Source organism: Gymnoscopelus microlampas, assembly GCF_963454915.1.
Source record: "Gymnoscopelus microlampas genome assembly, chromosome: 18".
Taxonomy (NCBI): Eukaryota; Metazoa; Chordata; class Actinopteri; order Myctophiformes; family Myctophidae; genus Gymnoscopelus; species Gymnoscopelus microlampas.
In genome coordinates, this window is record NC_139955.1 from 26178019 (window position 1) to 26203799 (window position 25781).

Below are 25781 nucleotides of genomic sequence, written 5' to 3' on the forward strand. Positions count from 1 at the left end.
CCTCGAGCGTCTCCTTGACTACCGCGCTGTGATGAGCGACGATAGCCGCAACAACCGCATGTGCTGCACCGTCAATCTCCTGGTAAGTCTCGCCCCTCTCCTAGAAAATATACTCTGACCGGCTCACAGAGTCTCACGCTGCCCAGCCTCCCGCAGATACGTGGCTTAATAACTTGAATTAACACTGGGGATTTTGCTGTGTGGTAAGTCCCAGCTTCTGTGAGCCGGTGGGCTCACAGAAGTATGCATCTTCAGTCTCCTTGATCTTCCCAGAGTTATGGGTCTTGATAAGCTGTGCTATTACACCAATTCCTACATAGTTAGACCACATTGCAAAATCCTAATTTAAACTACTCAGGACTTTGGTATACACGACTGGACTCAAATGAACTGCCAAAATGGAGTAAATACATAGGCATAGATCACATAAAATAATTGTGCTCGTAGGCTGTTGGGTTGGAGCAATCCATCAGAGCAGCCATCTGTTTGCCATGTTAGATTCGACAAGTAGCCTATCTTAAGCTGGAGGCATGCAATTGTTACAGTATGTTGTTGGTGACGGGGGTGAATGATGTGTTTCAAGGTCTTCCATATCGTCGCTGTTAGGCAGAAACCTTGTATCTTTTTATGTTGCTCTTAAATTGGTAGCTGTCTTTATGACGGTCTGTCTGTCTGTCTGTCTGTCTGTCTGTCTGTCTGTCTGTCTGTCTGTCTGCCTGACTGACCGACCGACCATTAAGCACCACATTTCCTATGCACGCTGTCACTAGGCTAACCTAGAATCCCTCAAATGTTGTATACTTATTGAAATATTTGGCTTTTACTTTGTTATACTACATTGGATGCAGCAGGTAACAGTTTCAGAAATATGAGGTTTCCACCCAACAGCGACGATATGTGTTGGACATGGCATGCTGCTGTAACTGCAAAGGGCTTCTTTTCTTTAGCACCAAAGTAGAGATTTTTCTTTTCCATCTTTTTTTCATACTCACCTGTAGTTGTACTGTCAAACTTCAGAGAGTTGAGGTGCTGATCTTAAGTGCTGAAGGAATAAAACCCCTTCAATCACTTTCCTCATTGATCGGTCTGGAGCACAGAGGCCCTAGGCAATAATCCCACCCACACTGACTGAACAGAGAGGTTGATTGAGACCCTGATCTCAGGTCAGGCCCTCGGATCATGGATCACTTTTCCTACATTTCCTTTTTTTTTTTACGGCGTGGCTTCGTAGGAGGCTAGACTTCTAGAACATGGTCTATCTGTGTGTCTGTCCGGGGCATATCTTGCAAACCGCTGGATGGATCAGCACCAAATTTCTTTTTAACATATTATGAAAATGGGAGTCAGATTGGGTTCATATTTTATTCCATGCGTTTTGCTGTTTGCTATACAGTAGGTTTCATCAGCCACTGCCAGTCCCATAATCTGTCTTGACTCTTCAGTACAGTCTCCTTGCCAAAGTTAATGCCATGCTAGTCTTAGGGCGGATTCAGACTGGGTCCGATTGATTCAAACCGTTCCCGAGTACGATTGGCCTCTCGCAGCTGACCAGTATTCACATTGGCCAAGATTCTTCCGCACTCGAGAACATTTCATTCAACAGTAATGGTAAATATGTGCCTCATGGGGGCGCTGTGGACTATGGGGCTTTGGTAGATGTCATTCACAGAAGAAAAGTCACTTGTCAGAGTCTAGAGTGAATAATAAAGTTTGACTGTGTTCCTGACGTTGTCTTGAGTTATAATAACAACAGATCAATAATACACAACCAAAGCAGTGTGTGCACTGGTCTCGAAAACGTCGTCTCTGTTAATATGATATTGGCGTCACGGACGCATCCTTGGTATTTTAGCAGTGACGTCACGGACTAATCCTTTGTATATTTATCCTTATATACGCGTTCGCTACTTATGTGTTTTTTGTTTATGTTTTTTCACGGCTCGCGGTACTCAAACACTAGCGGGATTATTATTTCTTGTCAACATTCAAGTAGAACTATGAGAAGGTATAACCCAGCTAAAATAATGTGTCATTATAACAATATATAAATGATATACAGTATGATTAACAGTCCACTTCCTCCTGTTGTGATGGCTTCACATTGCATCGTTCCGTACCCGAATACGCATGATCAACATTCAAGATCCGAGACTACCTCCGGAGGCGGTCTCGGGTACGGTACTGTGATCCGTTTCGGGGAACGATACGCAACGTTCACACTATCACAACATCAGCCAAGTGGTCCAGGGTGCGCACCCGGGACCATAGTGTGAATCCGCCCTTAGTTTAGGTAACAGACTGCACCAAGTCATCTCCACTGTCGATTACATCCCACCTTCCTTCAACTTCTCTCTACTTTTCATTGTTTGGAATGTCAGTTAATATTAATTATTGCATGTAGGTTTTTCTGCTCAGCCTGTAATAGTTAAGTCAAGTAAGAGTCAGGAGAGAGTGGGGCTTGAGAGGGGGAGATATAGACACACACAGGTGCACAGCAACAACAACAACAACAATAATAACAATGACAGCTATAGTAACAGTCCCCCGGCGGTTTAAACCTATAGCAGCATAACTAATGGCTAGTCCCAGGTGAGTCTGAGTCAGCCTTAACTATAATCTTTATCAAAAAGGAAAGTTAAAAGCCTATACTCTTACTTTAAACTATACTATACACTTTCTGGACCAAAACCTGGGAGAAGTTTCCACAGGAAATTAGTCTTTTTAGATGTTTAGATATTATATTGGGTTGTTTGGTACAGTCATTGACAATTACAAATGAGGCACGTACACCATCATTTTTGTGAGAACTGGTAACAGAAACAACAAAGGACAAGATAAGGTTGCAATCATTAATAATGGAGAATAAAATCCAAGAAAAAACAGGTTATTTTCTAACAATTGGACATAGCCCACACTGTCTTTGAAACAGATGCTGATAGCGCTGCAGCCATCAACAATCCAGTTTACTAAGTCTAGAGGGTTGAAGTGGCTAAATGATTGGTTTCATCTGGTTTAATTGATCAATATAATTGGTGATACCGGTAGCTGCTTTTGCCAGTGGGGGCTTATGAGTGCAACAGGAGTATATAGTCGAGTAGTCTGTGGTGCATAGCCATTAACTATTCTCTTTCATTTATTTGACTAGCTAAAATTCCTACTGTACTGCAAGCTAGCTGGCACTGCGTGGGTTGTTATCCACATAGTGTACCACCCCCAGCTAGGCTGACTAAAATAAATAAATAAATAAACATACCCAGAAATACACACATATTCATATCGTACACACACACACACACACACACACACACACACACACACACACACACACACACACACACACACACACACACACACACACACACACACACACACACACACACACACACACACTGGCAGCCTTTGGCATGCCCTCTCATGCCCTCGCCTCAAACAAAAGGTTATTCAACGTGACATTGTCTGTCTGAGTCTGATGACAGATCTATTACAGATGCGTGTTAGGCCTATAGGTGATGGAAAATCATTTAGATGTCTTTGTGCGGCTTATGTCAGTAAAGTAAAGGTCTTTATGAAGCAGAGCAGAGTGCTGGGATGCTGCTGTTGTGTTGGGCATCAGTCTGTGTGATCTGTGGCATGAATAAAGGACCCTTTTACCTTCACATAGATGAACCAACAAACCTACAAGTCTCATGGCCTCTCTTTCCTTGAGAAAACAAGAAAACAAGCACATAACTGATGATACGCTCTGACAAGCTCTTGGTTTATGCTTGAATATTTTGGACCAACCCTCCTTGTTAAATTAACTCAGATTTGACTGTGCACTAGCTACCGTATGTGATTTAGCATGGTGTGTGTGTGTGTGTGTGTGTGTGTGTGCGTGTGTGTGTGTGTGTGTGTGTGTGTGTGTGCGTGTGCGTGTGCGTGTGCGCGCGCCCTCGCCTAAGCTGGTAAACCTGAGGTCATGTCAGGTTGTTTCACTTCTGCATACTGTATTTACACATGAGATATTTCAACAAGGCAATTCAAAGTGCTTTTCACAAAACATTAAGCATAACGACGCAGAGCTTTAACAAAAGAAAAGAAATACATTATAAAATAAGAACAAGTTGTTATTCAAGTTGAAATTCACAAAAAAAACGAGAATAAATTTACAGTGCAAAAGAGATGATTTAAAAAAATCAGTAAAAGGCAGGGGCGAACAGAAAGGTATTCAGCTTTGATTTAACTGAGAGTTGTAGTAGACTTGCAGTTTCCTGGGGATTTGTTCTAGATAATGTGGTGCATAAAAACTAAATGCTCCATCTCCACAGTAAGTTTTAGTTCTGGGGACATGGAGGTGACCTGTCCCAGACAACCTGAGAGGTCTGGATGGTTCATGAAGTATCAAAAGATCAGAAATGTATTTTGGCATTAAACCATTAAACCCTGACAGACAGGGAGCCAGTGTCAAGATCTGATAACTGGAGTGATATGATACATTTTCTTGGTATTAGTAAGGACTTGAGCAGCAGCTTTCTGAATCACCTGCAGCTGTCTGATCGATTTTTAGGGAGACATGTAAAGACACCGTTATAGTAGTCAAGTATAGTAGGCTGATAGTATAGGTCTGAGTCCATGACTACACCAAGATTTCTGGCTTGGGCTGTGGTTTTTAACATTAGCTACTTCAGTTTTGTCTTTGTTTAATTGAAGAAAATTCTTGTTCATCGAATCATCAATTTGTACAATGCATTTACTCAGTGCTTGTATTGGACTATAGTCCCCTGGTGATATGGTTATGTAAATGTGTGTGTCGTCTGCATAATTATGGTAACACGTTTTGCTGTTTTCCATTCTGAAGGAGTCATTAAACTTCATTAAAGTGTGGAAATGTTCAGCTCTACTGACATGCACACACACACACACACACACACACACACACACACACACACACACACACACACACACACACACACACACACACACATATACTGTACACACACTCACGCAGGCACGCAGGCACGCACGCACGCACTCACTCACGCACGCACGCACTAACAAGCCTCTTTCTGTTTTTTCAGAACTTTTACAAGGACATCAATCGTGAGGGGATGTACATCAGGTATAATTAATTCCATTTGCATCATTTTACTTTGATTGATACATTTTATTTTACTTTGTGTATGTTTTATGTATTTGTGTATCTGTGTCATTGGGTGTCCACATGAGAATTAGAAACAGCATGTGTGACTGCAGTAGCTCCAAATAAGGTCACACCATGTTAGTGTATAATGAGATAAGATGATGTGTATAATGTGTGTAATACTAATAGTGTATAATGAGATAAGATGAGAATAAGAATACTGCAGTACTGACCAAAGGGTATCAGAGTATAACCGTTTGTATGTATGCGTGCATGCATGTGTGTGAATGAGAGAGAGACTGTGTGTGTGTGTGTGTGTGTGTGTGTGTGTGTGTGTGTGTGTGTGTGTGTGTGTGCATCGCATTTCTGTGTCTGTATCTATGTGTGCACATGTGTGTATATGTACTGTACTGTGTTTGTGATTAAATGCGTGTGAGGATGCATGAGTGTGACCATTTCTGCACTGTATGTGCTTTTGTTTGTGTGTGTGTTTTATCAATGTGCGCATGTATTTATGTACAGTATGTGACTATATTATGCACTTGTGTGCGAGTGTGCATGCATGCGTGCGTGCGTGCATTCATGCACCGCTCCATAATCTGACAAGGGATTATATGAGTCCTGCTGAATTAATGTCAAAATCCACAGGATCAGCTCTTGGTCTGAGTCTGACTGCAACATGTGCACTCGTTTTAGGGCACATGGAGCGAGGGAGAGAGATGAGAGAACAAGAGTCATACTGTGAGAGAGAGGAGGGGCAGAAAGAGAGAGAGAGAAAAGGAGACTAGAGAGAGAGAGAGAGAGAGAGAGAGAGAGAGAGAGAGAGAGAGGTGGATTGGTTATAAAAGAATGAGCTGGGAATGTTTTCCTCCCTGAGAATGAGTGAGGTCAGAAGAGAGTGCAGCGAGAGGAGGAGTCAGGAAGAGAGAGGGAAAAGGGATGGATAGATTCAAGGTCGGGGGTTAGTCAAACAGTAAAATCAATAAGCCAACGGAAGACAGGAAAGGAATGAAGGAACAGGAAATAATAGAAAAGCGGAGCGAGGGAGCCATGCTTTCTATTTTTTCCTTTTGGATTCACCCTGTCGAAAACGGTCGGATTTCCATAATTGATCGAATTTAAAAAGTGAATCTCGAGTCAGAGTTGCATGTGACAATGATTGAGTGAGTGTAGAATTAGATGGAGGAGACGAGATGGAGGAGACGAGAGACATACGCTAAGGAAGAGAGATGTGTAGTGGGGCTAGGGGAAAAGAGGGCAAATCTGTGTCTTAATTAAACACCGAAACCCTATACTTCATTGACTGGTGCCCCCCAGGGGTCTATACTTGGACCCTCTTCTTTTAGCTAAATAAGCTGCTGTACAAGCTGACAACACATCAGCTTGCTGACAACGTCACATTGCAACACATTTTGAGCTTGTTGATCTCCTATTTTCGTCGATTGTTCCCCTATTATTACATGCCCGTAATAGGCACGCTATCGTGTTCAACCTTAACCTTTTAGAATGACAGAACAACTGACACCATGATAATACATACATACGACATAGATAGACAGTCAGATACACATGCACAGCGTCTAGTAGGCTGCCAGACGAACACACATTAATTTAAAGAACCAGTGTGGTGGCCAAGGTTTACTTGCTCCATAATTTATCAGCGTCTGCTGTGGTGTCTTTGGCCTGTGGTTCTCTGTCCCAGTAGTTTGGGTCTGGATCTGACAGAGACTGATTGAAACGGACGGAAAGATAAAACACAGAAGATGGGCAAGCGGTTCAATGTAAGATTGGTTTTCAAAAGGTTGGCTTTTTTTTATTGAGCCCAGACAGTGCTTATAAAACATTCATGTCTTCCGTCCATGCCTCGTCATCATCCCTACTAGAGTACATTGTTTATTCACTGAAATTAGAATTGTATGATTTGGAAAGAAGATGATAGAGAGAGTATATCTGTGTGTGCTTGCATGCGCGTCCACGTGCCTATGTGTGTGTGTGTGTGTGTGTGTGTACATTATCATCAATACTTCAATGGCTAATATAGGGAACAGCTCGTAGCCAGGGTAGAAGTTGATCAACAGTGACATCTAGTGGGGATATTTGTGAACTATATGTTAAAATGATTTTGATCTCTTGTGTGTTTGTGCGCGCGCGTGCGTGTGTGTGTGTGTGTGTGTGTGTGTGTGTGTGTGTGTGTGTGTGTGTGTGTGTGTGTGTGAATAGATACCTCTACAAGCTGAGGGACCTTCACTTGGATGTGGAAAACTACACTGAGGCAGCATACACTTTGCTGCTCCACTCTCGACTCCTGAAGGTTAGACACGCATGCACGCGCGTACGCACAGAAAGTACACACATCTGAATACACACGGCTAATGAGATTCTGAACAGGGCGGTTTATTACTGGACATTGTGACTCAGCTACATCATTTCCAGACCCACTGTCTGTCTGCAATAGGAGCCAAAGGATTTTATTGGTTGACAAATGGGCCCCATGACTAGGGGCCACTAACCGATGAATTTCCGACTTTACTTTATGACACAGGGTTTCATAACACGGCTTGATTGCTATGGTGATTTATGCACTCTGTGTGTGTGTGTGTGTGTGTGTGTGTGTGTGTGTGTGTGTGTGTGTGTGTGTGCGTGTGCGTGTGCGTGTGTGTGTGTGTGTGTGTGTGCGTGCGTGTGTTCCTGTGTGTGTGCGCACGTAATTATCTCTGTGTGTGTGTGTGTGTGTGTGTGTGTGTGTGTGTGTGTGTGTGTGTGTGTGTGTGTGTGTGTGTGTGTGTGTTTGTGTGTATTTTAGACCTCACATGTATCTTCATCTATTTTATGGGGCACTTACAGACTCACAGGAATAAGAGCATTTCCCCGTTTCTTTCTACAACCCCACCACCCCTCCAACGTATCATTACATCGCAGCAGTTGAACTCGTTCTAACAGTTCTTATGGCCTCCATTCATCTCTACTGTCAGCCCTACCAGGCCCAATTCACACTAATAGACGAGCCAGCTGGAGCACACAGCATGTAGTAATTCTCTTCCACACGCTGTCCTAACCAGCTTGCACACTTTGAGCAATTAGGAAACTCTACAACGTTTGGAGGTTTCCTGGACTAAATGTTCCTCAAATCCTCTTTATACTCAATATTGTCGCAGTCGGGCGGAAATTGTATGCCCAAAACAGTTACTTTTCAGGAAATAGAAAAAGAAACTTGTGCTCCAATGATACTTTTTATTGGCTACATATCCTATATTAAAATTTCGCTAACAACTGACTCTAACAAATCATACAAGGATCCATATAAGGAGCTACATGTCAACGATGACCATATATGGAGTTCCGGGTTGACCATTATGTCCGAATATGGAGTGCATGAAGTCACTCATAACCTCTTGAGTAACCATGGCGGACATAACCACTTTCAAGTAACCTGGCGTCCCTATTCTAGGCATGTCTTTATAGGCGGAACACTGTCATCTGACATAGTATAAAAGCACGGGCGTCAATTGGGTATGGCAAGGTATGGCAGGTGCCATACCTTTACCTTTGTTTTTTTTAATCATGAATAGTAGTACTTCTCTATGCATTTCGGGGGTTTTGGTAGGTTTGACCCCCCAACAAATTTCTAGGTGTCCCTTATTGTAATCTCTGGGAGTTGGCAATCCTAGCCTTGCCATACCTTAGCTTTTGCTGAACTGACACCACTGTATAAAAGGTTTCTGCCCAAGAGCGACAATACACTGTCATTCCAGGTCCAGTCTACCAGGCACCACAAATGAAATATAAAACAAGCAGAGACGCATGCTTCATCATTTTTATACTGGTCGAAAGTGACCGCTGAATTATATTCATGGAAATTGTATAATTATGTTCCTCCAATATTACATCTTCAGGATAAATACTCTGTAACTGTAATTCAAGTGATGATGAATGAGTGTCTTATTTAATTGATGTCCTGAATGGGTACTGTTTGAGTATACTGTTTGTTTTCTTTGTTGCACTGCCTGCTGAGCCACTGTGTGTGCAAGACAAATAACCCACAGGGATAATATAGAATGACGATAATATAGATTTATTCTGTTCTGATAAAGGCAGAGCACTTTCATACGACTCAATGTAGCTTTATCAGAGCAGGTCCTTCCATCCCTCTGATCTTATAAGAGCTGTTTCTGACAAATGAGAGTGAAACGTGTGTTTGTATTTCAGATCAAGGTGTCTGTGCCTATACTCTTGACACATATTATTTTTTGTTCTTTCTCACTCTCTCTCTTCTTCCTTCCTCTCTCTATCATTCCCAGTGGTCAGATGAGATGTGTACCCAGATTGACTTCCCTGGTTCCCAGACCCAGCGGCAGCTCAAAGAAACCCTCTACGACACAATCATTGACTATTTTGACAAGGGCAAGGTGGTTATGCCTTCACAGTGTGACATACAGTACATACACAGTAACGTCCTCTGAGAGTGTAAAAATGTGCCTGTAAGGGTCCAGTTTTACACACTTAGGGGTTAAATTAGCACTCCAAATGATTCAGTGTATGTGGTCAATTCAAGCTTGGCATTAAGCTGCTTTGCCTTGATTCTAAATGTGTTTTTTGCACTACATTTAGATTTTACTTTTGAGGAGCAACTGTTTACTTTCAGTCTGACTCTGTGCAGTACAGTATATAAATTAGGCAGTCATTACCATTCTGCACACACATTGTGCATGGATATTTCTCTCCACTCATCAGGGGACTGAGAACAGAGCAATTTAATAGCCATATCCACCATGACAGCTGTTAAAGATGTATTAGTAGATGGTCTAATGAAGTAGATTACACTTTGTTTCTGTCCTGTGTGTGTGTGTGTGTGTGTGTGTGTGTGTGTGTGTGTGTGTGTGTGTGTGTGTGTGCGTGTGCACGCGGCGTGTGTAGATGTGGGAGGAGGCAATCACGCTTTGTAAGGAGCTGGCTGAGCAGTTTGAAAACGAGATATTTGATTATGAGCTGCTTAGCAAGAGACTGGTAAGATGAAAGAGAAAAACACTCTTTCATGCACTCATTTAATGTCCAAGTTTTGTGGAGTTACTTTTTAGTTCTGTCTCCTCTGAATTCCCTTCACTCGAGGCCAAGGGAAAAATGTAGGAAAAGTGGGGTTTTCACCCTAGCAATAGTAAATTAATTCTGTTGCCAACTATAGACAGATCAATGGGCCTCATTTACAAAGCTCTTTGTACATTTCTACTACATTTACTGTAGGTTTGCTACTAAGAAAGGGTATGTACAGCCTTAATTTGTGTGCATCTCAGGTGTATCAGATGACGAATTCCATGTTCATAAATCAAACACACGTTCATGTGTGCATCATTTGCATTGTTCCACGCCCTGTTTTAAGACCATAAAAGGCAACTGCAATATACAACACAAAACCAACTTCAGCGTGGTGAGAACTCCATAGTAACCATGGCATCGCTCATCAAATAGAACAGATCTTCAAGGTTACAAAACTTCATATCACAGTGCTTTGACAGCTTGTAGATCTGGTTTATTTGGCAAGCGAGTCACTTATGCGGATCAGCTGAACGTGAATAAAGTATTCCTCTCATGTAGAAGAAAGTTCCTAAGTTTAACATCACAGGATCAAATAGAAATACCTTACCTCACCTTTGCTGAGGTACAAAAAAACATTCAAACAAGATGCTAGAATCCAGGACATACTGGAACGCCACAATCCGTCTTTTGGATTAACTGCTGTCTACATTGGGATTGGGAAGGGACACAGTTAGATTTAATCCAGACTGAATATTCTATATATAATAAATAACATTCTAATATATAAATATATAAAAGACTCAACTATCGCCTCAAGAGCGCCAACATTTTGAAGCAATGGCTGCTGAAGGAGCACTAAAATGGTGAAATGCTTCCGTTAAGCAAAAATGTTCCGCCCTGAGATGATTTCTGCATTGGCTATTCAAAAATAGCTATATATATATATATAGCTATTATACACAGCTATATAGAGTGAGTGCAGAGTGCATAGTACCTGAAAATGTGTCTCTCTAAAAAGTGTCTGTCTGTCTGTCTCTCTCTCTCTCATCTCCCTCTCTCTTTCTCTCTCTCTTTCATTTGTTTCCTGCAGGTGATGCAGTCCAGATTCTATGAGAGCATTATGACGATCCTAAGGCCTAAGCCAGATTACTTTGCCGTGGGCTGGTATGGACAAGGCTACCCTTGCTTTCTTCGGGTTTGTATGCTCAAATGACCTCTGTTGTGGGGAGATAAGGTGGATGGCTAGTGCTTTTTAAATAATGGCATTATTTTCTCAGCCACCGAATAGCGAACATAAACAGACAGACACACGCTCCTTACTGTACATGATTCTGATTCATCCTGCTAAAATGGATACTGTAGTGTCTGTAAGAGTCTCTAACAAGGAAGGACACACGTAGGAGGTCCAATGTAAGCCTAGTTGACAATGTAAAGATGTCAACTCAAAGATTCATGGAGGTACAGGCGAGGCAAGCTCTTTTTTAGGAATGTCAACTTTTGTAGCCCGTAACTCTCTCTCACACACACGCGCACACGCACACACACACACACACACACACACACACACACACACACACGCACGCGGACGTGCTTCTTTGAAACAGCACCAATAAACACTGTACCTCCTGCTACTTTTTTTTACCCAGCCTTATGGCATCATGTTAAGCACTTACCTACTGTACATACAGTGGGTGACCATTGACTTTGTCGCTTTTCATAAGAGTATCACTTCACTCATTTGCCTCACCCGCTTTGCAGTAAATTTAAGTTCCAAATACTACCACAAGGTGCCGCTTTGGAGTCACTTTTTTGTGACAGACAGACAGACAGACAGACAGACAGCCAGACAGACAGACAGACAGACAGACAGATAGATGTCTTATATTATTATTAATAATAATAATAATAATAACTAGCAATAATTACGTGTGCTTAGAGCGTTTAAATTGGGTTTTCTGTTCAGCGTCGGGCAGTCAGGAACGCATCTCTGTCATTTTAGAAATGTTCAGACACACATTGGTTTCTGTCTGTCTGTCTGTCTGTCTGTCTGTCTGTCTGTCTGTCTGTCTGTCTGTCTGTCTGTCTCAAAAGTCCGTGGAGAGACAGACAGACAGACGTCTTATATGTTTTTTTTTCTCGCATCAATTTCTGTATAGTAGGATTCTACATCTTTCCTCTGTAAATGAAATAGTCCAATTAGTGTAGCGGTTAAAACTGATGACCGACGATTTTACGACCCGGGTTCGAATCCCACGCTATAAGCATGCTGACCTGCTATTTTTACTTTTACTTCTACTCCACTACATCTCAGATGAAAATTTTGTACTTTTACTCCACTACCATTATTTGAACGCTTTAGTTACTAGTTACTTTGCAGATATAAATCATTACATTATAAAACATACATTATTTGCCCTATTTCACATAGTCTATTTGAAAATGGCCGATCTACATGCTCACAACGCATTGCGACGCATTGTGAGCTTGTAGATCAGCTATTTTCAAACATTTATTTGCCAATACTTTTGTACTTTTACTTTGATTGAACTCAAGTAACATTTTGAGTTCATCCATGACCGTAACAGACGACCGTCATGTGATCCATGGCAACAGCGAGGCGTTTGTTTTCATTCTTATAAGACCGCGTGGCTCATTTATATGCACGTGAAAGTAACTAAGCGGAAAGTAACTAAGTACATTTACTCCATGTCCACTTGTTGCTGACGGTGGTAGTGTAGGAGCAGCGCTGTAAAAGCCCCAAGCGTCATCGGTGCAGGAAAGATGCGTATTTGGTTGTACACACGGAGACGCAAGGGTGGCGTTTTCAGTCGGAATTCAAATCATGATGCAACACTTTGTTAGCTTGTAGATCGGCTATTTTCGCTACTTATATGGGACACTGTTGTACAACAAAGTAGAATTCATTTGTGAAGAAAGAAAAACCCATTAACAGTTGAAAATAGCCTACACCAGAGGTTTTCAACCAGTGGTCCGGGGACCACCAGTGGTCCTTGAGGGGGTTCCAGGGGGTCCCCAGCCAAATTAATAGTTAGCAACCAAATTGACCCTTATGTGTCTGTAACTCTTAATGTACAAATGGAACCAAATGGAACCAAATTTGTACACTCTCAGAGTTAAATGAACACTGATGATGATGATACAGTGTAGATTGGGACGCCCAAGAAATCTAAATGGTTGAGTCCCTGGCATATCTTTTCAAATGGGGGTCCCTGGGCTAATATGTGTCAATTTGGGGGTCCTTGATGGGAATAAGGTTGAAAACCACTGGCCTACACCATTTCTGCCCATCCCTCTAACTTCATGTAGGCGCATTAAAAATATCAAAATTGGCCGCTCTGAATTTGTATCTGAACAACAGAGGTACTGTAGGGGGGAGGGGGAACCTGATAGCAGAGTTCCTCACTTGGCTTATTTGGAATAGGCTGCATATATCATTAACATATCCGGTTTGGCAAGAGACTGGGCCAGTGTTGTAGGCTAGTGCTAATTTTGGAAGTGGGGGAGCAAGGTTCTTGAGCGGATTGGAGTTTTTTTTTTGTTACTTTATTTCGGTTTTAGGGTTAAGCTCTGATCCACCCGTCCCCCCCTCCCACGAAAGCCCCCCGACCCCCGCACGCAACCACTCCGCCGCGCTGCGCCAGGCCGCGCTGCGCTAAAACGCACTGTCTGTGCCTGTGGTGGCCTACTGAAAGCTAATAACATAGTAGTATGACAAGGGTGCAATTATATTCAATGATATTCAATTGTTTTGTGGAAAACACATGGCTCATCATGCTTAATTAAAGAGAGACTCACTTGCCTTTTCTTAGTGCTTTTCATTGTTTGGACAGAAGAAATTGTAAACATTTAGCCAATATTCGATCATCATTAAATAACAGACAGTGAACTGGTAAACTGGTGACAGCATGTCATGGATAGCACATTCATTCTTAGACAATATTGAGGAGGAAATAAGTATAAACGAGGAAATAAAATAAAACAAACCAAAAAGACGCCAATAACCCCTGTCTTATAAAAACTGCCAAAGTGGGTCGGGGTTATCTGACATGACAGGCTGTGCCACTTTGGTTTTTGTGCTTTCTGCCGTGCGATGTGCTCGCAGCCAAGTCTTGACATAAGGCTCTGGATTCCAGGACCTGAGCGGAGGTCCATGCTGTCTAATAAACATCAGAGCCGACACACGTTCTGTATGCAGTCGCGAACGGAGTGATGTTATTATGAGGTTCAATGTTCATCAAACTAAAGCCGCACACGCATTCTGCCGAGCTGCATGGAATGAGCATATTACAGTTAATAAGGGGTACAAGTGCAGCTGGTACCCTTCTCCCTCCACATTCTATGTAGGCCTAGGCATAGTCCCTAAAAGCATTCACTGAAGATTTTTCTAAATCTCACCTGCACAACCCAATATTATGCTGTTGTTACAAATGTAATGCAGTAAACATGAACGTAGCGTTAACCGTGGTGATGTGTTGGATAATATTCACCCGCAGCTGGTTTTAACGAGACAGCAGCGTATATGAAAATGCTTCACAGATGATCCGATCATCTTTATTTTTAAATTGATGATGAAAGCCGCACACGCAAAATGGGGGTCCCCAATATGGTTATTTTGGGGGGTCATGGCCTGGAAAAGATTGAGAACCCCTACTTTGATGCATCTCTCTCTCTCTCTCTCTCTCTCTCTCTCTCTCTCTCTCTCTCTCTCTCTCTCTAGAGAGACCTTGTCTTTGTACAGAGAGACAGAGAGAGAGAGCGCATCTGGATAAAAGAGACTTTGTCTTTGTATAGAGAGAGAGAGATAATTAACATAACCGGTTTAGCGATGAATAGACTGGACAAGGAGCACAGAGTTTTTTGGTTTGCAGTTTACTTAAGTAAAAATATCAATACTGCAATGTAGAAGTAGCCTACTCTGTTACGAGTAAAGTATATATAGTAGGCCTATATTATATTAATCTCTCTCTCTCTCTCTCTCTCTCTCTCTCTCTCTCTCTCTCTCTCTCTCTCTCTCTCTCTCTCTCTCTCTCTCTCTGCCAAAAATAGACTAAAATGTTAGAAAATAGAGTTGCATCGCGACTCTTTGTGGGCTTGTAGATCAGATTTGTTTGCCTATTTAATAGCCACGCTGAAATTGCATCTGAACAAATAGCCTGCCTTGATAGACCCCCCCCCGCTCAAAGAAAGAGACACACGGCATAAGTGCACACACAGAAAGCACAGAACGTATGACCCCAGTATATATTAAATATATATATATATATATATAGTGCCACTGAACCACCACCACAGAAATACAATTTGTCAATTCAAATGAGCTATTGGCAAGAGAAAAAAATACGTTCATTTTCCCGTCTCGTTTTATCAATTAAGACGTTAAAATTAAACTAATGTTAAGCTCAGCATCATGCTATCTAACTTTATTTGCTTAATATTTTGCTTAATATAAATGTCACATCTTGTACTGTAAGCAACAGACAGGATCTTTCTCTGTCTTTCTAGGAAAAACAGTGCCTAAAAACCCCAAAACAAACAATTTTGCTATTCAAATGAGCTATTGGCATGATAAAACATACGTTTACATTTTCCAAAGCAAGTGTCAAAACATAATACAAAAGTGTAAAGTAATGTATGTACAGTTTGGAGAGGATATACAGTATACTAGTAACAAATATATTCTTGCTGTCTGCTGTGGGCTGTAGGCAGCTGTAGGCAGTAGACCGCTGCTGCCCCTAGTGGCACAGAGTGGAAATCATACATGCCCTGCATGAAACGCATGAGAAGAATGAAAAAAAACGACAAAGTCAATGGTCACCCACTGTACAGTATGATGGTAATGTTTCTAAATAGCATGTACACACCTGCATATGATGCTAATGTTTCTAAAAGAACATGTACACACCTGCATATGATGCTAATGATCTAAATACTGTATAATTTACACGTATATACCCGCTTTCGCATACGCTATCTGTTTGTATGTATATATCTATTTTGTTTTCTAGCTCTTTCCCTTTGCTCTCACTCTACATCTATCCTCTCTTCTCACGGAAGGAATACTGCAAAACGATGGAGCGCACATGAGAAAAATCATTTCACCCACTGCTTTTTTACACCTGTGTCAAATAAACTGATTCTTCTGACACAGACCAACTCCAGTGTCCTTTTCCCATTTGTTCAGAACAAGGTATTTATCCACCGTGGGAAGGAGTACGAGCGTAGGGAGGACTTCCAGAACCAGTTGATGAGCCAGTTCCCCAGTGCCGTGCGTCTCAACACCACCACCATGCCCGGGGATGACATCAGGAGCTCCCCCCTGCAATGTATCCTATACACACATATATTCACCACACACACACACACACACACACACACACACACACACACACACACACACACACACACACACACACACACACACACACACACACACACACACACACGCACCTTTATCCAAAGTGCTTTGCAATTCACACACCGATGGTGGAGTAAACTATACAAGGCACCACCCTGCTCATCGGGTGTTACTATGGGGTTCAGTGTCTTGCTAAAGGACACTATCCTGGGGAGCTGGGGATCGAACTAGGAACATTCTGATCCCCAAGCTGCCACTGTACCTCCTGAGTCACTGCCGCAAATTTGTTCACTTATTTACATGAACAGTATCACACAATCAAATGAACATTGATCATATTGTTGTGTACTTACAGTACACACTTTACACACCATTATACACTCACATGCTAGGATGCATGCACACACACACACACACACACACACACACACACACACACACACACACACACACACACACACACACACACACACACACACACACACACACACAGTGATATACTCACTATGCTGTACAATACAGTACTGTACAGTACACAGTGGATTAGCTGTACTGTGCTAATGTTTTCATAAATGCTCAAACTAAGGAAAAATCACAGGAGAAGTCTACACAGCAGTTGTAAATGGTGCATTCATATAGTGCCTTCAGTGGAGCACTCCATGAAAGGAACCAACCGGCTCATCTTAGAGGTTCAGTGTCTTGCTCAAGGACACAAATCCAGGAGGGGCCGGGGATTGAACCGGGAACCTTACGATCGAGGGCAGATATATACGGGTGGGCCTCTCCCATCCAGATTGAATCCGGGCCCACAGAGATTGAGAGCTTTCCCCACCATATGAGATCCATGAAATGTTATGCGTGGTATAGAATCGCATTCGGCACCACCTGATAGCAGACAGGATAAGGATAATTCCTTTTAACAGGTCGTTCGTGAAAGTCCCCGCGGTCTTTTTTCCAATGAGAACCTGTGAGCAATTAGGGGTTAAGAGTTTTGCTCAGGGACAAATTTCATTTCATCGACACATATGCTGGCCTGGCCTGGAATCGAACCTGGGGCAACCAGGGCCTCTGGCTCCCTAGGTGGGCTCAGCTATGGCCGCCCCCTAGACACTCTTCTAGACAATACTTGTGATTCCACACATTTCAGACGGCTCGCAGAAGTGGCAAGTGTGCGCATTCCGCACAAATGCAACTTGTCTATATTTTTCCACATGCCACCATAGAAATATGGTCATATTGACCTAAGGTCATTATAATATCTAAACTAATAAAAACTCAACCAGATTTTTTCCAGGCCCAGTGATTAGAAATGTTCTGTAACCGCAAGTCCGTAACTGCGTCCGATTCCAAGGTGGCAACTCTCTACCTCCACAGCCAGTTCCGACCCTCAATTGTATAGGTTTAGGTTTAGGGATCAGCATGGTGTGGTTCCTCAACATATTGCTCCAGATATCCAGTGTTTCACGGTGCAACCTGTCTTGGAAATCCCTCCTCGGCTGAAGAACAAACCTGTCCCTGACCAGATTATCAAGTCAGTTCCTTCCATTACCGTATATCTGTTATTACCTCATAAAGTACCTTATCGTAAACTTCAAATACTGTTACAAAATGATCAGCTAATGTCGTTATAAATCAATTCTGATGATGTAATCACCTTTCAAGTATTATTTTATCATCACGATGAGACAGGAGGCAGGAGAGAGCATAAAATGCAATTCTCATAATGTCTCTCTCTCTCCCTCTCTCTCTCTCTCTCTCTCACACACACACACACACACACACACACACACACACACACACACACACACACACACACACACACACACACACACACACACACACTCTCTTTTTCCCTCCCCAGTTTCTACAAGTCCAACTATGTGCAGCGTTTCCACTACTCCAGGCCTGTGAGACAAGGGCCTGTGGATCCCAGCAATGAGTTTGCTGTGAGTGACTGCCTCAGTTACTGCTGTTGTCATGTGTAAACTTAAAAAATAAATTACAACACATCATCGCAGTCACTCACCTGCCTCATTCGCTTTATGTTGCTCAGTAACTTTAGGTGCACAGATAGTTTTATGTAATGTATTATCTACCGTAGTCTTTCAAAGTAGAATGGTCTGCACTCACATGTTGCTCATATTCACGTTTTTTTCTATGGGAAAGCAAGTACACAGCACACGGTAGCCGCGTCGGTTTGTCCTTACAATTTACAATTTAGGCATTTAGCAGACGCTCTCAACTCTTTGACTGCCAGAAATAAAACATAATTTTGCCACGCCACTGCCAGCGATTTTTCAAGTGTTTTCACTCACCTTTGAAAAAAAAAATCATAGAATATTTATCTCCAGTATGATCGATCCCCCGATCGCTTTAAAAGACGTATCCAAGTCTTGTAGAATTGGGGGGAAGAAAGTGAGCCGCCGCGATCATCCGTTCCAGGCCAGTTGAATGTAGGTTGTTTTCGCCAAAAAGCAACACAAATAGCGGAAAAGCCATTCTTCCAGATCGAATTACAAGGGAGAACGGGCTGTTTGTTTTGCGATCACGTGACCCGCTGCTCCTCGCCTTCTCTGGGATCCAAACGGTGACCCATAGGCTAGCGAACAGCGCCATCTGGTGGAAAACCACTGAAAACACAAAATCTCGTCATTGGTGGTGTGGGCCATAGCAAAATATGACGAGAAATCTCATTGGCAGCCAAAGAGTTAATCCAGAGCGACTTACAGTAAGAAAGGAAAACACGAGGTAATACATCAAATGCACAGAAATTGTAATCTAGGATCATAGATAAACCAAGAACTTATCATCAGTTTAAACAGTATAATATTTTTTTTTAAATGTGTACATTTCAACTATACGCACTATAGGATGCCAGGTCTACAAATGACCAGGCATCTGTCAACATACACTCCTTCAGTGTGTATACGTCAAGCCTCCACCTGTGATGATTCTCATGTGTTTACTGGTGACTTAAAGGTCCTTGATGGTGTGAGCAGCTGTCATGGCCCCACTGTCATGTGAAACACATCGATAGCACATTTTCTACTTTAAAACACATATATTCTTGAAAATGTATATTTTTTTGGTATACATTCTACCAGGAAAAAGCCCATTGAGATACAATCTCTTTTTCAAGGGAGACCTGGCCAATACATGCAGCAGAACAGCATTTAAAAGTTACATTGACACATTATGACGATAAAGTACATTAAATCATTCCAAGTGTTCCATGTTGTGGGCACTCATTATGAAAAGGCTGTTTCCCAATGTAGAAACAACCCTGGGAACTTTTAAAAATAGCAGCCTGCTGGACCGTGTTTGGCAAACAACTAACTGCAAAACTAATAAATGTACTCATCTTGACACCAGCATATTGTTTTGTTTCAGAAGTCTTCAGTATAGAAGAGTGAATAGTTTGTTAGCTAGCTTACTTTTCCCACTGATCTTATTTCCTTCTCTTCTAGTCCATGTGGATTGAGCGGACCACCTTCACCACTGTCTACAAACTGCCAGGGATCCTGCGCTGGTTTGAGGCCACTGACATGACACATGTAAGTTCATGTACTTTTTGACGTGCATGTATTTTATTCTTAATTCTTCCATCTGCCTCACCTTTATAACTCCTGTCCTCTCTCCTTCTGTCTCTGTCCTCCTTTCCTGATTTCTGACATCTCTTTCTCTCTGTCCCTTTCCTTTTCACTTCTATCCCTCCTTCGTTCCCATCGCCTCTCTTTCGCTCCTTCACTCCACACTCAACCCCACCTTCTCCTCCTCTCTCCCCCCTTGCAGACCACCCTTTCTCCATTGGAGAATGCCATAGAGACCATGGAGTCCACTAATGAGAAGATTCTGGCCCTGATCAACCAGTACCAGGCTGACCCAAGTCTTCCCATCAACCCTTTGTCAATGTTGCTCAATGGCATCGTGGACCCAGCTGTCATGGGTGGCTTTGCCAAGTATGAAAAGGTCAGAGCTCAAATATCACACTACAGTAACACTCTGCTCATCACATATCCATAGCCTCATTTGTTCAAAAAGACAACAAGAAAATAGCATTTCATCAGCACATTACATTAATAAATACATTGATAACATTAATGTCAACAAGGAACAACAAGGAGTTGGCTGAGAACACAGCAGGTGCTGCTGGTGGGCCTCGAACTTGATATGCAGCAATCAGTGCGTATTACATATACTGATAATGTACACAAATTATGCGGTTCAGATATGTTGCCTTTTTTGCTCCTTTGTCTTATCTGCAATGTAATATTGTATATTGTATTAGTTATATGATGACTTGGAGTTAAAAGAAACAACAAGAGAAGAGAAGGGTAGAGATCCAATACTTTCATGTGTAGCATCTTTCATAGGTTTGCAATTTTCAATATGATTACATGTCTTCAGGAAAGTATTAATTCAGAATAATATAAAAGTATTAATTTATTTCTTGTGCTATGAATTATAAGCTTAAAATCACACTTCCATTTTCTGGATCAGATAGAGCCTTTAACCCAGTGTTGATATCATACAGTATATCCTTATCACCCACGCCAGCACTGACTGAAACTGTCTACAAATTCCACTGTCCAAAGGCTATAAGATTGGAGTGGAGGTCCCTCATAATCCTAAATGTCATTACTGCTTACCCTCACACACCAATAAATGTAATAATATCCCAAGTGTGGGAGATCAGTCCTGTTAAAAACTGCCTGCAGAGGCAGAAAAGTCAGTTATTAATTTCCAAACTGCCAGAGCAGGTGAAAAGTATTGCAGCCGTTTGTTCGGGTTGTTTTTAATATTTTCTGTGCGCCAGGCGTTCTTCACAGAGGAATACACTCAGATGCACCCAGAGGACAGAGACAAACTGCTGCGTCTCAAAGACCTCATCGCATGGCAGGTACTTTACACACACACACACACACACACACACACACACACACACACACACACACACACACACACACACACACACACACACACACACACACACACACACACACACACACACACACACACACACACACACACACACTAATTATACATTTTGTATCTTAGACCCCATTACTGGGTGCAGGGATCTATCTCCATGGCAAGAGGGTGATGGATGACCTACGGCCATTCCATGAGCGCATGGAGGAATGCTTCAAACAGCTGAAAAAGAAAGTGGAGAAGGAGTACGGAGTGAGAGAAATGGTAAGGAGAGATAAAGAGAGGTGAAGTTGATTCATATGTTGTTTCTCTCCACAACCCTAAACAACAATTTTAATAATTGATGCAGTTGCCTAATTAAGTTGAAAAAGAGAAGTCTACATCTGGGAGATCAAAGTGCTCCACAAACCTTGGGAGAATAGCTTTGACAAGGGAGGATTGGTACCCATATCCTCCCTGGTAGCCCAGAATCTTTATTAGGAGGACTTAAAGGAGTATTTCTCTTTAAAACACTTGTGGGGTCATTTTCACATCTACTCAGGCTTTTCTGTGCACCCCAGATAGTTTTTAAGTTGCTTGATTCAATGTTTAGATATTTGGTATTCATTTGACCAAACATACCCCCTTCATACTGTATATAAGGCCATTCAACCTCAAACCTACCATGTTAACCACATTAGACTCATTGAAAACACTTCCCTGCTTCTGGTGACTGATATTGTCCTTCTAATGAACCTTCATTTTACCCGTATGTAATGACTCTTACACAGAGATCCGTGTTTGTTTTTGTCTCCCTCCCTCATTTTGTCCCCGTCATCTATTCCTCCTAGCCGGACATGGATGAGAGGAAGTCCACTCGTCCTCGCTCCATGATGCGCTCCATCCGTCAATCCATCATCTCCATCTCCTCCCTCCAGGGGTCTGAATGTGGGACTCCAACCAGACTTAACGTAGACAGGTAACACGCACGCACACTCACACAGAGTCTGTCCCAGATCTGCAACCTTTTCTTTTTGTTTGAACGCATCTCTGTCATTTTAGAGTTCTTTGGCTGTTCAAAAATAGCAGATATACAAGCTCATAGCGTGGCACCAAGTGCTTGTGGTATGAGCTTGTAGATCTGCTATTTGAAAGATCGTGAAAATCTATGAATATATATTTCTAAAGCGAACATTTGTAACTCAAATCGTTGCTTCTGGAGGTCCCTGGAACAAAATATTTGACAAACGTTTGCTTAAAAAAATATATATTCAAAGATTTGCACACATTTTCACGATTTTTCAAAAATAGCAGATCAGGGGTAGAGTGGCCGGGTAGAATGAACTGGAAAACCGCAAGGTTCCCAGTTCGATCCCGGGCTGGGGCGCTCCCCTAGAGTTAGTGTCGAAGTGTCCTTGAGCAAGACGCTGAATCCCTAATTGCTCCCGATGAGCAGGTTGGTGCCTTGCATGGTTTCCTCCGCCATCGGTGTATGAATGTGTGTGTGAATGGGTTAATGGCACAATCAATGTTGCTATATAAATGCACCATTTACCATTTTTACCATTTACAAGCTCGTAATGCGGCACGCGGTGCCGTGCTATGAGCTTGTATAAAGTATGAAATAATGGTTATAGCTAAAATCTAAAATGACACAGATGCGTTCCTGGATTGAACAGGTTAAATACTGTGTCCAACCAAACCCTCTCCCTCTCTTCTGTCCACTTTTTTCTCTCCTTCTCACTTCAGAGACTTCCCCCAAGACACCCCGGCTGACGCGCTGCTGCGCTCCAGCGGCAGCGTGAGCATGAGCGTGGTGGAACAGGGGGTAGTGACCGTGGGCGACAGCGAGGTCAAGCTGAGGAAGAGCAAGAAGAAGAGGAAGAGGAGCAGCATGATCTTCATCACAGAGGAGAAAGAGAGGAACAGTATTTTGGACAACAAACGGGTGAGTAAGGGGAGTATGAGGGAAAAGGGGAAGAGAGTGAGAAACAAAGAGAAAGAAGAGTGAAACATGAGCATGTATGTTGTGGGGGACAAGAGACACATAATTGACTATCTAATTGACCAGACACATGGTGGGCATTTTGCTCTTTCATCGTACGACGTAAGAGCACAATGGTGGGGGTATTAAATTAAGATGCTACAGGCACAACCACTTAAAACTGCTGATGGTATTTTACCCCCAATGTGAATTGCTCAATGTAAGCACAACCAAGACTTGCATTCTCTCTCTTTCACTGGACGTCACATGAGGTCCTGTTGTCATTGTGTGATGTTTGTCAGTGTACGTTGTGAAGGCTCTATTCCTGAGTCACCCACAGAGAGCACTGTCCATGTACTGTGTGATATTCTGTGCTGGTACAGAAGATCCAGGCCAGTGAGTGTGTGTTTGTTGTTTCTGTGCCCTCTGTCTCCCTCTAGCTGTCCAAGAAACAGGAGTTCCGCAGTGACACCAACCTGTCTGAGCCCAACGAGCCTGTCAATGTTCTGACAAACTCCAGATCCCTGCCTGCCATCACAGGTGCCTAAAACAGATAGACACGCAGGCATGCACGCACATTATGCACGCAAGCACGCATTAAAACTATGAAACTACCTCTGTCCACAGGTTTGTCCCTCGCAGTAGTGGCTGGTATGGAGGAGGTGGACACGGCCAGATCCAGGAGGGACAGTAAGACCCGGTCTATGTGTGGGACCACCTCTGACCGCACTCCAGACCGCCGCTCGAAGGGAGTTATCCAGCTCCTCTTCAAGTCTAAGGTACAGGAAGGAGAAAATATAGTTTCTTAGAGTCTCAACAGAATATAGCCTGAAAAGTCCGGCCATGATGTAATGTACACAGGTACTGTAGGGTAACAAATTGAATCTATTTATGTGCCATATGGTATTGATTGATGCCTTTGTTTACCATATTAACAGTGTGTATGTATTGTGTGTACGTGTTTCTGCATGTGCCTGCATGGGTTTGTGTGTGTTCAACAGAGCTCCAAATCAGACGATGTGAAGCATGGTGATACAGCCAGAGATAATCGTTTCTGATACACACCTGTGCCAGTGATTCTTCTTAATGCCCTCAGTGACTCGCTATGGTTTTCAATTGTATTATTATATACAGTAAGGCTAGTATTGCGACACGTGCATTCATGTATGCACTCTCTCTCTCTCTCTCCCCCCTCTCACTGGGTGTGTTAGGATTGCTTTAACATTGTACCATTGGACCATTGATTTATTTTATTCAATAAAATGTACTTTTGTTGACTGACCTTTTTTCATTAATGCAAATACAGTAAAGCTAAATACTACCTAAAGGGCTTTCAAATCAATTCAGCTTCTACAAGACTGAACAAATACAAGCCATCCCATTGACACGGTTGATTAAAATGGATCCTGTTAAACTCCATTTCCTGTTTTCTCCATTTGTTTGATTGATAGAATCTAATGGGAACATTAATTGCATAAAGTACATGGTGGTCCCCCTTCCTTCAAAACCACTTTCAACATGATCATGCCATTAATTCAATAAACGGCAAACAATAATAGCTGCTAAAGTCAAATTTTATCATGTGCAACAGACAGTGGAGACCATCAAATGGCACTAGATCTGCACAATTGAGGCTGTATTGTAAATGCTTGGACTGCAAACTACATTTAGTACTCGCATATCTAGCATATCTACTTGCACGTTTTTCTCTCTCTGGATGTGGATGGCAGATCCTTGGCGCTGGACTCCAGAGGTCACTGATCCATTATATATCCCTTTTGTTTTCCTGTGAGAAATGTAATTTGTAATTTGAGTTTATAAAGGAATGATGTTGTCCTGAGATTTTGTAATCATTTGTGCATGGGGTAAGTCTCTACACAGTACAATCCTGAGTGTTGATTTAACAGACTGAGAGTGTAAACATGGCAGTGACTCAGTGTTTTAAGTATGTAAGCAGATATGAAGTGTGATTAATATTGAGATGAGTAGGTGAGTCAATTTCAATGAGTGACCCAGTCACATTGATGAAAAGCTAACATTGTCAGGAAATTCAAGGGGGAACATTGTAAGTCAAGTGTTGTCAAGTATGTGGTGTATCACTTGACTTACAAACACAACAATCAAACTAACTCCGGTACAACTAAAGGGCACTAACAATCCAGCAACTGAAGAACACAAGGCAAGTGTGTCTCAATAGTCTCTGATGGTCACCAGCCAGTGTTTTTTGTTGAGCACCTTTGTTTGTAAATTCACCAACTAAACTAACTAAACTGAGCGACAAGTGATGAAGATCCAATTGCAAAGATATGATCTATTGTTTTATTATTTTGCTGCTTTCTCTCTGGAGCCAATTAAAAGCT

General features: G+C 42.2%; 1 protein-coding gene across 1 annotated transcript in view; it reads left to right on the top strand.

Moving 5' to 3' along the window:
- The window catches only part of dock2 (dedicator of cytokinesis 2), a 148639-nt gene extending 123378 nt beyond the window's left edge, over positions 1–25261 (top strand). Inside the window, exons 34-51 of the mRNA XM_084041505.1 lie at positions 1–82; positions 5058–5098; positions 7340–7430; positions 9418–9525; positions 10034–10123; positions 11241–11345; positions 16353–16494; positions 17976–18057; positions 18388–18472; positions 19994–20080; positions 20319–20495; positions 21343–21426; positions 21585–21722; positions 22289–22416; positions 23187–23385; positions 23862–23961; positions 24049–24200; positions 24423–25261. The exon at positions 1–82 is cut by the window's left edge and continues 78 nt beyond it. Coding sequence (XP_083897631.1) covers positions 1–82; positions 5058–5098; positions 7340–7430; positions 9418–9525; positions 10034–10123; positions 11241–11345; positions 16353–16494; positions 17976–18057; positions 18388–18472; positions 19994–20080; positions 20319–20495; positions 21343–21426; positions 21585–21722; positions 22289–22416; positions 23187–23385; positions 23862–23961; positions 24049–24200; positions 24423–24479 — 1948 coding nt within the window. The 3' untranslated portion in view covers positions 24480–25261. The remainder of the gene's footprint in view (positions 83–5057; positions 5099–7339; positions 7431–9417; positions 9526–10033; positions 10124–11240; positions 11346–16352; positions 16495–17975; positions 18058–18387; positions 18473–19993; positions 20081–20318; positions 20496–21342; positions 21427–21584; positions 21723–22288; positions 22417–23186; positions 23386–23861; positions 23962–24048; positions 24201–24422) is intronic.
- The last annotated feature ends 520 nt before the right edge of the window (positions 25262–25781 follow it).